This window comes from Echeneis naucrates, chromosome 19 (genome assembly GCF_900963305.1).
Source record: "Echeneis naucrates chromosome 19, fEcheNa1.1, whole genome shotgun sequence".
NCBI classification, from domain to species: domain Eukaryota; kingdom Metazoa; phylum Chordata; class Actinopteri; order Carangiformes; family Echeneidae; genus Echeneis; species Echeneis naucrates.
Window position 1 is genome coordinate 13,535,986 of NC_042529.1, and position 17,295 is coordinate 13,553,280.

Here is a 17,295-nt window from a genome sequence, read left to right on the forward strand (position 1 = left end):
ATTCATTTGTCAAAGCAGAAAGTTTATTTCAAAATCCACTTTGAAAGAGATCAATGTTAAATAGTAACAATTTAATGCATGTATTCACAGGGTTTATATATTATAGTTATTTTTATTTTGTGTGCCAATTACGAGTGCTTCTACACCTAACATAGAGCTCTGAGTTTTGTTTGCCAAGGTTCAACTTTGTTCAATTTGGCTCCACATTATTTTATCTTCATATGAAACAACTACAACTTTTCAGCATGAAAATGTGTCTGGCTGTTTTTTGTGAATGTCCGGTGATAAAATTTCTGTATTTTCATACACAAAAAATGTTTGTATACTTTCACAGGAAAACCTGCGGTGTCACAAAATGTTGCTTTGACATCATGACTTATTCAAAATTTGCTATTTTTAGATGTATGTAAATGAATGTTGACAATAAACCCTGAAGAGTCAGCTTCATTTGCGTGGCACAACTACGTCAGGATGGAAATGATATATTCTCACCATGGTCATGCCAAGAACCAGTGGGGTGATGAAGTAGATGGGTGGCTGGTTGTGCCCATGCCGCAGCTCATGGAAAGTATAGAAGAGTTCTGTCCAACAGACTATCCACAGGAAGAGGCCAAAAATCTGAAAGAGTGGGACAGAAAATGCACATTAAACAATGTAAACACACTGAAGGCTCACTATTGGTAAAATCACTTAAAACATCCTTCACTGGGAGACCAATAAGGGGCAGATATATCTGACAAGACAAGATCATCACATGCAAGTCTTTAAAGTATATGTCAGGAAAACAAAACCAGAGAGAGTTTCCAGTTAAATTCATAATACCCTGAATTACAGATTTTGTTTGTGTGCAGATGATAAATTTTTTCACTCCTTTATACGAGACAAAAACTTCCTGAACTGCAGATACAGATAACATGACAGTAAATGCCTGAAACTTTGCAGAGGCTGCTTACAGGAAGTTGATGCTGTAGTTGATGATTGTAGAAGAAAATTTCACGTTAAAGGCCAATGCACATTAGAGCAGATATAGACCACAATCATTTCAATGCTGCAACACTTTCATTTAATTTTAGATACTAAAAAAAATATTAAATAACTTTGTTATCTGCCACTATCTGAGAATGTGTGTGTCTTTGGATTTGGATAAAAGTAGTGCAATGTCATGACATCACTACAACAGAGCACTTTTAATTTGAAATGAAAGATACAGTGGAGACAGTTGCTGTGAGAGAAAAAGGTAATTAAACTAGATAAAGTATTTGTTGGATAAATTTAAACATTTTAAATGTATATTCTACTGTGTCAGTCTCTCTACTTTTGTGGTTGTCATTCAGGGTGCACACAGAACACACATCATGTATGGTCCCATAATTTAACAGACAGGGGCGGTAAGGAAGTTAATTAAAAGTTTGCATAATCAAGATAAAAATCATAGATAGTCTTTGTCTATCGTCTCGTCTTGGGTTCCATGTAAAAAACATTCCACCATAAAAGCTTCCAATGAGCAGTAAAGCAGGGGTGAATTACTTTTCCATGTAATAATTGTTAATTAGCAAATATGCAATGGCAGAAAATATCCTTTCATTTATCTTTATTTTTCTGATTGTTTCTTTATTTGTGATGCTGTTTCTAGTTAGCTTTGCTTGACCTCTGCTTGCACTGCAGTTCCTCTTCCAAATACATGTTTCTATTGCAGCGACTTTTCCCCACACAAGTGAATGAAAATTTGTATTTTTTGTTGCATATTGCACCCTTTGAGTTGTGTTGGATCATATGTTATTAGCTTAACAAAAAATAAATGAATGAATGAAATCCCATCTCACCGTTTTGAACCTGTTCAAAACTGACATCATGATGTAGCCTCTGTTGTTCTTCTTGAGATAGAAAAGATAGATGGGGCAGACAGCCCACAGGTAGATGCAGGGCAGCCATGACAGGACAGACAGCTGGAAACACTCTGGTAGGTCGGGCCGGTCTGTGTGAAACGTCTGATTGGCCACCTGCAGGGACGCACAGGAAAGAAGACAGCACTTTAGTTGCAGGACATCTTATCAAGTGGGTCCATACAACTCTATCTGAACCCTAACACTAACCAGACATGCATCGTCAAGGCATGTCTCTGACAACACGCAAATGCAACAGCTGCCCTCCACCCACTCACACAAAACTTCATCATACCAGATGTTTCCTTGAACTGAAATCTGTAAACACTTTGAGATCATTTGCTTAGGGGGCAGGAAACTAATATATAATCCAGTTCTTCATATTTGAAAAACTTGGCCGAAACAGTCCAGGAACCAATAGCTTGAAATTCTTTGGTTTGGAGAGACAGAACCTAGTATATATCAGGAGCATACAGAGCTTGAAAGCTGCAACACAGATCATCTAAATGAAACGCAATGCAGCTAATACAAAGACAAAAGATACACAAAACACAAAAACACAAGCATTGCACAGAAAGAAGAATCGTGCAAAACTATTTGTTTTTACAAATCCATAAAATGTGACCTCTGACACAGTTAGAGCAAAAATATGTACTTCCCATTCCTATGTTAGCAATAACAGTAGTTCCTACAGGGCTGGCTCTTTGTCAGAGTGAAACTCGTCATTATTGTGCTATATTAGTTTTTCAAGATTTTTTTTTTTTACTCTGCAGTTTTTCAGTGTTGACTCCAGAAATGAAATGAGTGTCCCACATCCAAAAATGTCCTCTATTAAGTAGTTTCCTACATAAAGTAGTGTCCTGTATCAAGCTCCATTCTGCGTTTGGTAGTGGTTTCGATCGAGTCCTCCATAAAGTTGTGTCCTGTATCAAATAGTTTCCTGCATCAATACTACTTACCATTGTTCAGTAGTATTCTGTTTCAAGTTGTGTCTTTCATCAAGTGGTGTTCTATGTCAAGCAATGCCCCACATCAATCAGATGATTCTATGATTTATCAACTAGGCCCAGATCCAAACCTTTCATATAAAAACATATACCTCACTAGATATTAGACCACCAACAGACTAAGGCTGGGTACTATGTTCCATGACCCCAAACCCATAACAGCCACACAAATCCTGAGTCTCTGTGGGGGAATTAATTGGCAGACTTCAAGAGTAGTTCACTGTCTATAGTGTCTAGTGTTGATCTTTTTATTTCATATATACTGGGTTTGATCACATTATACTGCAGCACATCAAATCTTCTTGCCACTCTCTCTGCAGTGCACAATTCTGCTAAATTCTCACACTGTGGGAAACACTAACAGTCACTAAACACCAAAGGTTTTACTTCCCTCAATATGTTACTATGCTGTCATTGTGAAGTGGAAACATCACAGTTTTCTGTGGTGATGAATAGAAGTTGTTATCATGACATTAAGAAAGGCTTCTGCCAGAGCAGCTCCATGAGTGGCCACATGTTCACACATCATTGAAATAAAACATTGTGATTCATTATTTTGCTGAGTGACCACTGCAGAGAAGCAGGCAGGTACGGCAAACAGGACCCAGTGGTTATCACACTCCCTGGACAAACACAGTGGAAGGTCCACACACAGATACAACCAAGATAAACACAGCTGCCAGCCTCTATCCATGCACCACCACACCCACCGGCTGAAGCATGAGGACACAGCCAAGTGTATGTCAAAGGGTAGGGGCAGTAAGGAGGTGGGGATAAGCGCTCGTCTGTGTGTGTGTCGTTGAGGTAGTGTTTGGTATGTAGGCCTGTGGAATCATTACTCTTCTTGACAGCCTAAATTAAACAAAGTATGAGCAAAAAGCCTTCATTGTTTTTTTAACCCCTTACTTTCTCTGTCTCGCACTCCATCTGCCATATTTCAGTCCAACATATTCACTAAAGCTCAAAGAATGACGCAGAAGAAACTCTAATGAACGTGTTTTCCACATCACATGAGATGCCGGTAATAACCAAAGTTGAGAGACTAACACTGTGAAAATGTTAATTTAGTTGGTTTATGAAAAACAAATTACACTAGATACTGTCCCCAGGCTTATGTATATTAGTGTGCGTTCACAGGAAAGTAGTGTGTAAAAATTTAGAGAAGCTATCCACGCATAGAACTTAATGTTAAGTGAAATGAAGAGCAGTCACAAAGTCACAAAAAAAATGAAAAGTAAAGAAAAGGAAGACAGATAATTGTTATAGTTTAATAGTTTAGGAAATACTCATCTCACACATCTGCTCAAAGATAAGTAGGCAGTCTCATGTCTGACAGGGAGATATGGTCTTTCAGCTACAGGTGGTTATCTGAGAGGAGCTGAGGAGAACGGCCCACTCTGCTTGAGGGAAGCATCAAACTCTTACTCTTATTATGTTCTACACCTTACAGGACTATTCTTGTTTTAGCCAGAGATTACCTATGACAACCTCATCATGTTTGGCACACTTTTTACATTTAAGCATCTATTGCTAGCCACAATGTCATGCTATTAGATAAATGACTTGTCTGAAGCAGTGATGAACTCTTCAGATTAGGAAGGCCTGTACAAAATGCTGAACCACTGTGACGTCACACATCCATTTTTGAGCTCTTGCTTTGAAGCCTCCAGTTTACACTTTATCTCTCAACCACCTGAGTTTCTGGAATCCAGAAAGAACTATATTTGAAGGAGAAGGTGGAAATGAGAAAGAGCGAGGATTGGATTTGACCTGCTCTGTCCTCTGTCCTCTGGCTTTTCAATCAGTCACTTTCAATCACACAGTAGCCACAACGTCATGAATACCCTGCTTTCTGGTTTGTTTTCCTCTAAATAGGATCAGCATTTAAAAAAGGAACCTCATGTGTCATGTGATGCATTTACAGTGAAGCAGGACAGGCTGTTTATCCTGGCAAAAGTAAATAGCTTAATCCTCTGGTGAAAGGCACCAAAGTGACTTGGGCATACACAAATTACACCATACAACATGTTAATGCACTTATAACTGAACTGCTGAATATAAACAGAAAAGATAAATTGACAGTTAGTACACAACATTGTTGCTCACCAATGGAAGCAGTAAGGTGAACCTCTTTATAGTGGGAGTCCCTCAGAAGTGTACGCAGGGGTACACAACCAGGCAAGCAGATATGGTGCAATCACACAATTTTCGGGTGAAACAATAACTCTGGTTATTCTGACAATTTCATTCCAAAAAATAGCTTCAATCAAGCTTTACTCATTCATTTATTCACACTGGGCAAGGGCAGGGTACACCCTGGACAGGTCGCCAGCCCATCAAAGGGTCAACATATAGAGACAGACAGCCACTCACACTCAGACCTACGGACAATTTAGAGTCACCGATTAACCTAAACAGTGGGAAAAAGACCAGAGTACCTGGAGCCCGGGATGAACATGCAAAGTCCGCATACATGGCTCAGAAACCGAAGCCGTGACCTTATTGTGAGGCAAAAGAGCTAACCTCTATGCCACAGTGCTGCCCCGACTTGTTACGGAAACACAAAAAAGCCACATTCAGTAGCACGATCTTTAATAAGACAGAGCAAAGACAAGAAATGAGAGGAAAGAAGAGAGAAAATGTCAAAATTGTGGGATCGTTTCAAGTTGCAAAAAATGAGCAGCCCATAACCACACATCTCCAACCCTTTACAATTAATCACATTGTGCAGTCACAGCAGTAACACAGTGAACCAGGGTCATCTCCTCTGGCTGTTTCCTCAACTGACCCCCCAACTCACAGGAAACATGGTCCCTGTCACTCCTTCCTGAGTTACAGTGTGGAATAATGACCAGATGTGCTTTGCAGAACATCAGGATGTCAGTGTATATGACATTTGACCTTTGGGACAAAGATTGCTATAATTTTCCAATTTATGCTGCTCAATCGCTATGAGAATTTATTTTTTGCCATAATTAGATTATAAATTCTTCAGTTATGGCTCAGAATGCATTTTGAAAGTAACTTTTGACCTTTTACCACCAAAATTATGAGTAAACTTTTCTCGTCCTAGTCCTGATCCTGACTGTCACTGCTTCAGCTGGTTAAAACTGTATTTACCTCCAAATGTATTGATTCATTTTAATTTCATAACCTGAGCCCACAATAGAGGCATTCATTATCCACAAGCTAATGTGTAGTTCTGTTTGCATTGCAAATATGAGCACACCTTAATCCCTACACTCTTCAAAGCAACGTGTTTGTGTGCGCATTTGGGTTTGTGACCACACATCGCTGTGTCCCTCAGTGTGAGGTCAAACCTAAAACAAGGTGTATTGCCCGACCTCACAACGCACCACATTATCTGGCTTAAGGAGCTTGAGCTGCTGACTGTCCTTTAATATTCATGTCAACACATGAGATAGTGTCAGCAAAATGTAACACTGCCTTCTCTTGATGGTGAAAACCTATTTAAAAGAGAGTAATAATGGACAAATTGTGGTAAAATTTGATTTGTCAGCTCTGTGGTTGCTGTAAGAAACGAAGCTATGGCCAAACTTTCCCATCCAATCAGAGAAAGCTTTTTCCACCTGCTCAAATGAGCTTGCACTGAATGCAGAACCTTTACTCCATTTCACAGACTTTCCCAGTTCTCTACCCACTTAATACCCGAAACCTGAGACCCACACAAAAGGTAAGATTAAAAGGGTGTGGCGGCCTTTTACTGAGCCAATAGAGAGGGAGGAAGGAGAAGAGGGGCAAGGAAAAACACAAATTACAAATACAAATACAAATTCAGGTGTGAATTGAGGCAATAGTTTAATGAGATCATCAATGTCATCAGTCATTTGATGAAGCAACAAAATCAGTGTAAACATAGATCAGATCTAATCAGGTAAGAGCCAATTAACCTCTGTAATTAGTATGTCACCAATTAATATATAAAAAACAGCTTCACAACGAAGCAGCAACTGGTTGATTTGAAAATTGCTCAACTCTGATTGGTGTTTGTTCAGTGACATCAGCTCAGTCCATGTGAGCCCCACCCCCTGTGATATGAAACAATCCAAACATGGGAGAGGAAGCTGCTGATTTCAAACTTCGAAGGAGAAAAGAGCAGTGAAGCATCATCTGGATGATATGAATAGTCTGCAGATGAACTGATGATCTGAGAGGAAGAGAATCGTCCTGCAGACTGTGAACCAGCCTTTTTATTACTGTAGAAGTAAACTGATCTTATACAGTCACAGCCACTAAGACAGACAGGTCCTGACTTCCTCACCCCTTCCTCCACCTCGTGTGTGTTTATTTATGGGGTCAGACTGGGTTCAGTGTGTGTCTGCTTTTCCATCAGAAGTTAAGGGGCAGACAATTATTTTTATTCAGTATTTTACAACCATCATCATTAGGGCCTCATAAAAAGACGAATCTAATCGGCTCATTCTGAGTATGAGTGAAGGGCTGAGAAGCATGCTATATCACCAGGACCTTGTGTGACGGTGACAGTGATGATGTTATCAAGGCTGTAGATCTGAAAACAGTCCCACACACAGCTCAAAACAGCTGGATATTTACAATGCTGCTATCTGATCAGAGCAAACCTCAAAATTCAGGTCTAGCAGCTCTGACAAGGTGAAAGATCAGAGTACACCTGTGTTCAGCAGTAAAGGATGTACAGTCAGTGATCAGGAATGTGACTATGAACTGGATGTAAAGGCTGAGGTTGTGAAAAGTGAAGGCAATGCTGAAGAGACTTAAATTTCAATTCTATCTAATGATCATCAGGGGGCGAGGCCAGAGGTTGTTAAAAAAAAAAAGTGTGTGAAAGATGTGAAAATGTCCCTACTTTCCACTTGATTTATTTCCTCTGTTAAGGTTTTCCTAATGAATTTATTGTCTCACTTTTTAATTTCATGCCTTCTTCAATATAACATTATGTTCATCTTTTAAATATAGCCCAAAACGATCAAAGTATCGGGACGTGGCTACAGTGTGGTTGGCAGACTCTACCAGAAACAGCAACCTAGTTGCTACTAGAAAGTACAGAGCAGTCTGAAGACATTTCCATGCAAGCTGCCACTGCAATCCAGACTGACGGAGCCTGCAGCAGTGTTCACAGTGTTTACGGTGGAATCACATTAATCTGGTCTCAAAATTCTGCTCTAACCGCTCACAGGGGCAGTGCAGCTGGTGCGAGGCCCAGCAGGCAGGTACAAATGGAGGTCTGACAACAGTAAAGACAGCAGGAGCACAGGAATAGCTGCCAGTCATGTTTGCTTATAGTCCGACATTGAAAAACATCTGTGCTTCTCATGTTTGAATGGGGATTGCCTGATTCCTGAAATGCACATTACACCACAGTCGTTCATATTTGCAGCGGATAAAAAAGATTTTGAGGGATTTTTTTGTGATTTACTTGGAAAGGAAAACCAATGGAAATGTTATAGAGCAGGCAGGAAGTGACTGAGACCGTAAGAATAATAAGACCAGCCTGTTTTTGAACTGTACACAGATCTGAAAGGAGGGTGGTTCCTTCTACAAAACTGAATTAGTAATATAAAACAGTGAGCTGACCCACAACCTAGTCACTAGCAGCAGTTGTTTATCACAAGGCTGAGTCCTCCGGTGTCATAACATTTATGTTGCTCTACGTAAAGTCAACTTTAATGTAATTTAAGCACCTGTATAATAACTACTGAATATTTATTTACCATCCTAAAACCTGCACTCTATCTAATTATCCATTAAGGGTAGACTTCTGAAAAAAAGAAGTCAGATTGTATTCAATGTGAAAATGGCCCTATTCTCACTTGATTTATAAACACAGTAAACTTTTTTTTAAAGGCTGTGTTGTTAAATGTTTATGGCCTCAGTCTGTAATTCCATCTTCAATACAACATGATGTGCACTTATGGAGCTGCCATCCAGGGCAGTGCAAGTTTCAGTCTGTATCACCGAATTGCCCCAAATTTCCACGTTATGAATCTAAGATGCCTGGTAACAGCTGGGACCCCTTCCTGGAGCTAACGGTGGTAAACTGGAGCAGGAAGAACACAGTGAGGAACATTCACTGAAACAATCTGAGTCTGTGCGTGTAAGGTTTTAATAGTTTGTTTTAATATGACTCAATTACTTTGAGAAATAAAATGGATAATAAACAAAGAGATGAACAAGGAAAGTGACTGCGATACAATTTTATGGCACAGAGGAAAGGCAAGACACTTCTTGACTTCCTCCAACAAGACAATAATCTTGCTGTTTACTGTTTTCCAATCATCACATTGGTACAATGGACAATTTATCACATCAGTTGAAGATGACAAACGTGAACTAATACATAGTAACGGCTGTGTAGTATTGGACATTCCCAGCTAACGCCCCGGTCGTCGTTTGCTGTACTTCCTCTCTGTCGGTTTCTGTTCATCTGCAGCACACCAATCACTCTGTTCCTCCCGCCTGTGCTCTGTCTCCGCACACACATTGAATTGGCCTATGATGCTGATGACAAACAGGCTTTACATCAGCCTGTTCATGCGCCTGTTACCTGCTGCACCATTCTCTATTTCAGTTGCATCCAACCCTCATTTAACTGCTTAGCTTCCTGTCTATCATATCCAGACACATGATAGATTAAAAAAAAACAAAACAGCCAACTAAAACACAGTCAAATCATCTATTGTGGCAAATTACATTTTGGTTTGAACCAATCACTGGTTCAACCTCAGTGAAAACTGGGAATCATAGACAGAAAAGTTTCCCCATATTAACTGAACCTGGAGCATTAAATTATCTCACCACATGATCCATTATCGTTTCTTGTGGCACTTTCACTTCCCAAGTAATGGTCTTCCCAAGGTTCTATTTTAAAAAATGTATCTTTAAAGTTCCATCTCCATAACAGCCACATAAACAATATGACAACTGAAATCACAATAAATATGACTGCTTTCATGTTATTTCTTATATGATTATTTTACAGTACAAAAATAAAAACTAGTGTGCTATTTAAATATGAAATGCTACAATTTTACAAAAAAAAAATGACAACGTAATATGTAAGACAGTCTATATGTAGGAGAGTGTGACTTATACATCAGTACTGTTACGTACAAACATGTTGCCCTCCAGTGTCACTTTGCGGACAACGTGTCGTGAATACTCTGCTTTGGGGTCTCTTGCCTTCAGCCCCCCTGTTGTAGGTGTTTTGTTGATGAGGTGAGGTGACAATATTGTGATTTTAAATATTTCCCTGTGTTTGCTGTTCTGTTCATATTCATGAGCTCAAACACTTTATATTAGCATGTATTAATCATTTGTTGCTTTATCACAACAGACCGGGTTTTCCTAGTTACCTCTTTACTGCAAACAAATGTAGATCACCTCCAAATACAAACTTGTTTCACTCTCCTCATCTAAATACAATACACTAACCAGCTACAAATGTAACGGTGAATATTACATTATGCTAAAAAAATAGAGGCTGATAACGTTTGTTAATGTTTGTATGTGTGTGTGCGTGTGTTTCCTGGTACAATCAGGCCTTGGAGGCATTGACTGCAGCAGAAAATACAAAGGACAAAATGTTGAGAATGAATAATAATGAAACATTTTAACATTAGGCAGCATGGCGGCATAGAGTTTTGCACCATCACCACACGACAACAAGGTCACGGGTTTGGTTCCCGGCCTGGGGCCTTTCTGTGTGGAGTTTGCATGTTCTCCCATGTTTGTGTGGGTTTCCTCCAACTGTCCAAAGACTTCATGTTTAGGTTAATTGGTGACTCTAAATTGTCCGTAGGTCTGGGTGTGAGTGTGAATGGTTGCTGGTTTCTGTCCGTCTCTGTGTGCTGGCCCTGTGACGGACAGGTGTGTACAACGCCCTCACCCAGTGTGAAAACCCAGCTGAAATTGGCCGCAGCTTCCCCCACGACCCAGAAGCAGAAAAGCAGAAGATGAATGAATGAACGTTTAAACATTCAGGAGTCTTGACATCAGTAAAACTTGTGTGCTGAGGAAGACCATGTGACACAACACAAAGCTATTAAAAAAACCCCAACTAAAGGTCTTAGTGGTGAGACTGTTTGAGACTGTTGCTGTTGGTCTAACTTTATCACAGGAATGACAGACTGTATGCTTCCTGTACACCCCCCCATGTAGTGAAGGGGACACTGATGTACCAGAAAGGTCTCAAAGCAGCTGTTAGAGCAGAGAACTACTGTCGCTGCTGTTGCCTAACCCTAACCCTAACCCAGGAAATGCAGCAGGTCTCATTTAATTCCCTCTATAAGCAGTGAGGCTGCAAACTAAGCCTGTAGTCAAACTAGTGTTCGACCTGACTTGCGGTAAGCACACACCATTGAATTCTAGGAGATTACAACTGCATGCAGTTTGTTTGAAGTGAACGCAGCAAACAGTGCAGGTCACCTCAGGTGGCCTGGAAAACGAGCCAAAGCTCAGACTAACGTCCATGCTCCGTTCTTAACCCTTTCTGAAACAACACTCAGCCTCAGTTTGGAGAGTGGAGCAGGTCCTTGAAGACAACACACAGACCATGACACAGTATGACACAGACAAATAAGTTCACAGCATTTACATCCAACACAGGGGCAAAACAGAGCTTCCATGGCCACTTGGTTTGCCCCAGTGCATCAACACAAGGTCACACTGATGAGGTCCCCCTCCAGGAGACAGGCACATGCATAGGTACACGTCAAGTGGTGGTTAGACTCTTGCACTTTTGGCCTCTAAATAAATCTGTGTTCTTTTTGCAATTTTTAAACTTTTTTTGTTCTTTATCTTTGTCTGCATTTGTTGTCACAGTTTAACAACAGAAAGAGTGCCAACGTTTTTGGAGATAAAAGCATTTTTTTTGTTGTCATGCAACAATTTATTTCATCAGTGCATGTATTCGACTATCACCAGTCCCTCCTGGGGGCTAGATTGTTTATCTTTATTGAGTGAAATTATTTTTGGGAGGCAGGAAGGGCAGTGCTACACCACTGCCAATCTAAGGGGGGAAACAAAGAATAGACAGAATGCGACAAGATAAACAAGGGAAGCAGGCTGTGCTGGTAGTACATGGTGGAGCGAGGCTTTTCTGCATGACAACCCGCCGCAGGATTATGAAAGGCAGGAGATTGTGCGTAGATCCTTTGAGAGGTGTAAGTCCCAAGAGTGGGAAAAGTGTCCCACTAGAGGAACAGAGTGAAAGAAGTGTTGGCTTCAGATATAGGCAGTGTTAGGTTTAGAGCAATACATCTCTTTATCTAATTTTATATTTCAAGTTTTCAATTTGGCTTTAGAAAAAGCAGCCCTATGGCCAGGTCTTTGACTTTGTTACATGCAGATCAATGTTATAGAACATTGCTACAATGTGAAATCGATTTTTAGTATAATTCTAACATCTGTATAATTATATGGTTACTGAAATGGATGAATATGCGTGTATCTTTATTTTTCTCTAAATAATTATGAAAAGTGAGGTCACTGAGGTCCCACCCTCCCCAAAAAAGGTCTTTACACAGCCCTGCTGCAAGGCATTATCTAGATGCCAGTTGAGATACACACTATTCTTACAATAATCATGAAATTTTAAAAACAAACAAACAAAAAACCTCACCCAAAATAAGTTTAAATCACCTTTCTTTATGACATCGTATAAAAATTATATTTTTACTGCATCACAGATATGATATCTCATTCTAGGAAACATCCCTTTAGGTGAATTAAACAGCCTTCAATAAGTTCATTATAAATCATATGGTCTTCCTTTATTGGGAAGGTCTGTTCTTTTCACGCATGTGAAAATGCCTGTATGTTACAAAAGTAGTTAGAGTCAAACGGAACTACATGAAATTCGCCTTGATCAACTTATGTACTCTCCAGTTTCAATGACCAATGATGATCACACCGAGACGCTCAGATTCCCTGATCTCAACTGATTGAAAATTTAGGAAGAAATGTGTCTCCCAGGGACAGCCCACCTCACCCCACAAATCTTTTCAGCATCTTGAAGATTGGTGTGGTTTCATTATGTCAGTGAAACATTTCCTGTCTACCTCCTGACTGAGCACTTTGAGAAGAAGACACGAACAGGAAGCTTTTCATTGCATCCACAGCAAGCACATTGTAAATGACTGCAACATTACCAGGCCAAATGAGGACCATCACCACCATCCAAGAAAGTGTCAAAGAGGGAAGATGTTCAGTGTGATCGCATGTACAGCAGGTCAGACTTTAAAGGTAACAACTGACTGAGGATTTAAATGCTGCAGTAGAACAAGAAGTCAATATATATTCAACATAATAAATAGTGTTATGAGGATTACAAGCTCATCTGATATTCAAAGTGAGTTCTTTCTCAGAAATGTGCAGAGACTGCACAAGGAAATTCTTTCAGTCACTTTTTTTTTTTTTTATTATTTTCAGTCAGCCAAAATGTGAGGAACACTGATTTCCAACAGACGCAGTTTACTGTCACGCTGACATAAACAGTGACCAACTTCCACATTTGATTTGTAAAATTGATTCAGGATAACTTCAAAACACAGACCGGGATCTGACAAAAGGACATTATCACTTCTTGTTCTGCTGTTGCCTTTAATGACTGTGAGAATATGGAAATATGACCTGACATATGGAAGTTTGGACACACCTTCTCATTCAAATGAATAGTGTGTCTAAACTTTTGACTGGCTGTGTAAATAAATGGACTGTTATCATCACATATATTTATGAAAATCTCTCTCTACGGTGCAACATGTTGAAATTACACTACACTCATATATGCAAGTTTATTAATGCTACATTTATCACTTTTAGGGGGGGGGGGGTTCTTAATTCTTTTAATGTGGTTTCCGACGTCTCAGCTGTCTTCTAAATGAATGTGGTGAACATATATTTAACATATATCTACGATATAAGAAAGCATTTATTAACATACATATTTGTATGTCAATATATGAAATTATTCCAATTTCTATTAGATTTCCTTGACAGTTTTTGACATGGTTTTATTTCACGTGTGCATATATGAATACTGTGCATGTTGTTGGCAGTTACAGGTGAAGTGCACAGGCTGTTAATCTCTGAGGAAAAATAAAAGCCAAAATATACCCAGTGGGCTTTAGGTGTATGTGGTGCTGAACTGTTGTGTTTTCCTTCTGCTGTGATATTGGAGACACTTGTGTGTGTGTGTGTGTGTGTGTGTGTGTGTGTGTGTGTGTGTGTGTGTGTGTGTGTGTGTGAGATGAATGGTCATAATTGTGTCCTGTGATTACTTCTTTGGGTGACAATCCCCATCCAGACTCATTTCCTGCTCCATCACTGATGCCACTGACCCGTTCACGGCACTGCCACACATTAATAATCAGATTAACGTAACACTTCATCTCCCCGGTGAACAACAACTCGCTTTCTTCGCGGAGCTAGATCAACAAATTGCAGTCGCGCCAAGATTGCGGAAAATTCACAGTGAATGGTGAACGTCTGGCCGCAGAGAAAAGGAGAAGGAGCCGGCGGCTTAACTTTGTACGTGCTTTTTCAGAGTGTACGCGAAGTGTACACAAGGCCAGCAGAGTAACAATTTCTTGTTCACACACACACACACACACACAGTCTGGACAACCCGGCGAAGCGAGGACCGGCGACTACGGGGCGACGACGCCGTACTCACCCAGAAGGGGAGCTTCGGTCCGCAGAGCCGCTCCATGTCAGTGGCGGCGGGAGGGCGGAGCTCTCTGTCTCTTCTGTAGGTTCGAGCCCTGTCGCGCCGACCGGCTTTTCTGTTCGTTGACCGAGAGAAAGACGCTGGCTGCCGGTCACATGCCACATCGGCGGCGGGCCCTGTTCTCTCTGCGGTTAGTGCGCCGCCCCCGTCCTCCGCGGACAGCGTGGACCGACCAGCGGCAGCGAATCAGCCCGCTCCTTCCGCTCTGCTCGGCGGCGAAGTCAACAGGAGCCTGCGAGGGATTATCGGAGGTTATGGTGAAGGAAGGCAGGGCGTCCGCCGACTAAACCCCGCCCCTCCCCCTCCAAACACACACACACACACACACACACACACGACACAACCGATCGGCACAGTCATGCTGACTCACAGGAATAAACGTGAAGTTACGGGGCAACGTGGTGTTAGACGGTGGATGTGTGGATTGATTGTGCAACTTCTCTGAACTAAATAAGGACAAAGGAAACACACACATGCTCGGTTCCCTCTCAGCCAGATGTACCTGGCGAATCCCCTGTCCATCAGTTCGGTGCTATCATTGAGGAGATGAGACGCAACTCTCCCTCAGAGTTCAACACATGATAAAACAACAAAACATGAATTCATAGAACGTTATCATCCCGAAAACAAATGAGCAGCAAATACTCAGACCGCAAAGTCTTTCCAGGGGACATTAAATAGTGATGAACCAGGCCTGAACACATCTGAATGGATTGAGTTTATTATGAAACATGCGTACAACACTAATGGAGACATTCTCTCCATTTGTTTCTGTTACACTCTGCTGCTGCTGCTGTTTTATAACATGAGCCTTAAGGCTCAATGTACTGCACACCAAGATACAAAACACAGTTTCAGACCAACATTCACACACGTTGCCTGTCAGTAAAGAAGAATGACACTGTAGTCTTCAGGAGGGACCCAGACTGGAGCAGCAAAGGTGGAGATGTCAGAGCTTTTAGGCTCTAATGTGGTCAAATTAGACATTGTCTTTCATTCGCCCCCCCTTCATATTGAAGATATGAAGATGTGAAGTCTTAATGACATCATCACGATCACTTCTGAGAACTTCATAAAGAAAACCGAGCTCCATTTGCAAAATCAGTGGACCGTCGCTTTTCTAACTGACTACATTACTAATTTTTACTGACTTAAGCTTTAGTTCCCTCTCACATTGATTTACTGTGCGTCACTTCTCTAACAGGTTAACAAGCTTCATTAAAATCACATTGTAGGTTCTTTGCCCAATGGCTAATGTACAGTGAGGTAAAGCATTTCATAGGAACGGTCGATCCAGCACTGTAATACAGATATCAGCTGGATAAGAGCAGATCTGTGGTCCTGAAGGTACAAGTCAGCACCTGTGCCTGAATATACAGTGTATTTGGGATTTTCATGTTCAGCTGACTGTGAATGGAAATATTATTATGTGTCTTTTCTTTCACATGGATGCTTCCTCAGTTTGGTTACGACCTTTCATTTCTAATTGTATGCAGCTTTTGACCTGCACCTGAACAACAGTCCAGTGTATTTTCTGTCGCAAAGCTAATTTTGTTTCGAATATATTAAAAATGATTCCCAACCCACAGCATGTGTGACTTTTCCCAAAAATATCTAGTGAAAGATAAATCACAGCATGAGCGAGAGTCAGTCAGCCCCCCACATTTGAAGACGTCACCATGGACTACCTCGTGCACGGAGCTAATGACAGTAGAATGTGTGTTAAAGGTGTCAATAGTCAAACCAGAGGGCCTCTCCAATGGCTCTTCTTGACATGAATTGTGTGGGACAAATTGGAAATTTATAACCACATTATCTCCAACTAGACATGACTGACATGACTAAGTATCTTCAAGAAAGTCAAGCCGAGTGTGTAGCTGGACAGACCTCATGATGCTGAAGCATTTGGCCCTTTTCCCCTTTTCGAAAGACATATTTTTCTATTTTTTGTCTTAATTTCAAACGTAGGTTTTCAAATTTTACTTCATAAAATTTTTTTCTACAGCAAAATAGATTTCGATCATTTACCAACAGTCTCAAGAAGTCTCATTGTGGTTTGGAAGGTGGAGCTTGGGAGACTGATTCTGTATGCAATTTGAGTGCGAGTATTGAAAAAAAAAAAAAAAGAATCCAAGTAACTTTATTTTTGGCTTATTTTAAGTAATGGTGATAATGTTTTACATTGTTTTCTTTTTCCTTCATGTGTTAAATATATATGTGGTCAAGTTAATTCCCTCTGTGTATTGTTATTTCACATCTGTATAACAGAATGGGTAATTTGAACGAATAAATATGTAACAGAAGTAAACCCAATATGTATGTGTGTAACTTTACATCCCTATCCTTATAAGAGACATGTCCTTTTGTTTCTACTTGAGGTCACTTTCAAGTGTGTTTAACATTATTTCAAAAGTGTGTTTCTGTAACAACTGCATTTCCACCCTCTTTCTCTGGAGATGTGACTGAACATGCTTAACATCACACATGAATGAGAGCCACAAGGCCTCCCTCTGTTTTTGGTTTGAAGTTGCATTTCTGTGCTTTTAGATTTAGACCTATATCTGCTGAGATAAAATGTCAGTTCTCAGTAATCTTTTAGCCAGATCAAACTAAAATTACACGGTCACAGCTTCACTCGCAGGCAAGTCAGTTCATGTAAAATTTGGATGAAAGACGA

General features: G+C 40.4%; 1 protein-coding gene across 3 annotated transcripts in view; it reads right to left on the minus strand.

Moving 5' to 3' along the window:
- The window catches only part of abcc3 (ATP-binding cassette, sub-family C (CFTR/MRP), member 3), a 38,615-nt gene extending 23,733 nt beyond the window's left edge, over positions 1-14,882 (minus strand). For 2 of the 3 annotated variants that reach the window (XM_029528137.1, XM_029528136.1), the window contains exons 1-3: positions 14,565-14,882; positions 1,824-2,000; positions 493-618 (exon numbers count right to left, since the gene is read on the minus strand). In XM_029528137.1, coding sequence (XP_029383997.1) covers positions 493-618; positions 1,824-2,000; positions 14,565-14,600 — 339 coding nt within the window. In that variant the 5' untranslated portion in view covers positions 14,601-14,882. The remainder of the gene's footprint in view (positions 1-492; positions 619-1,823; positions 2,001-14,564) is intronic. The other variant, XM_029528138.1, reaches the window with a different exon arrangement.
- Positions 14,883-17,295: the final 2,413 nt, after the last annotated feature.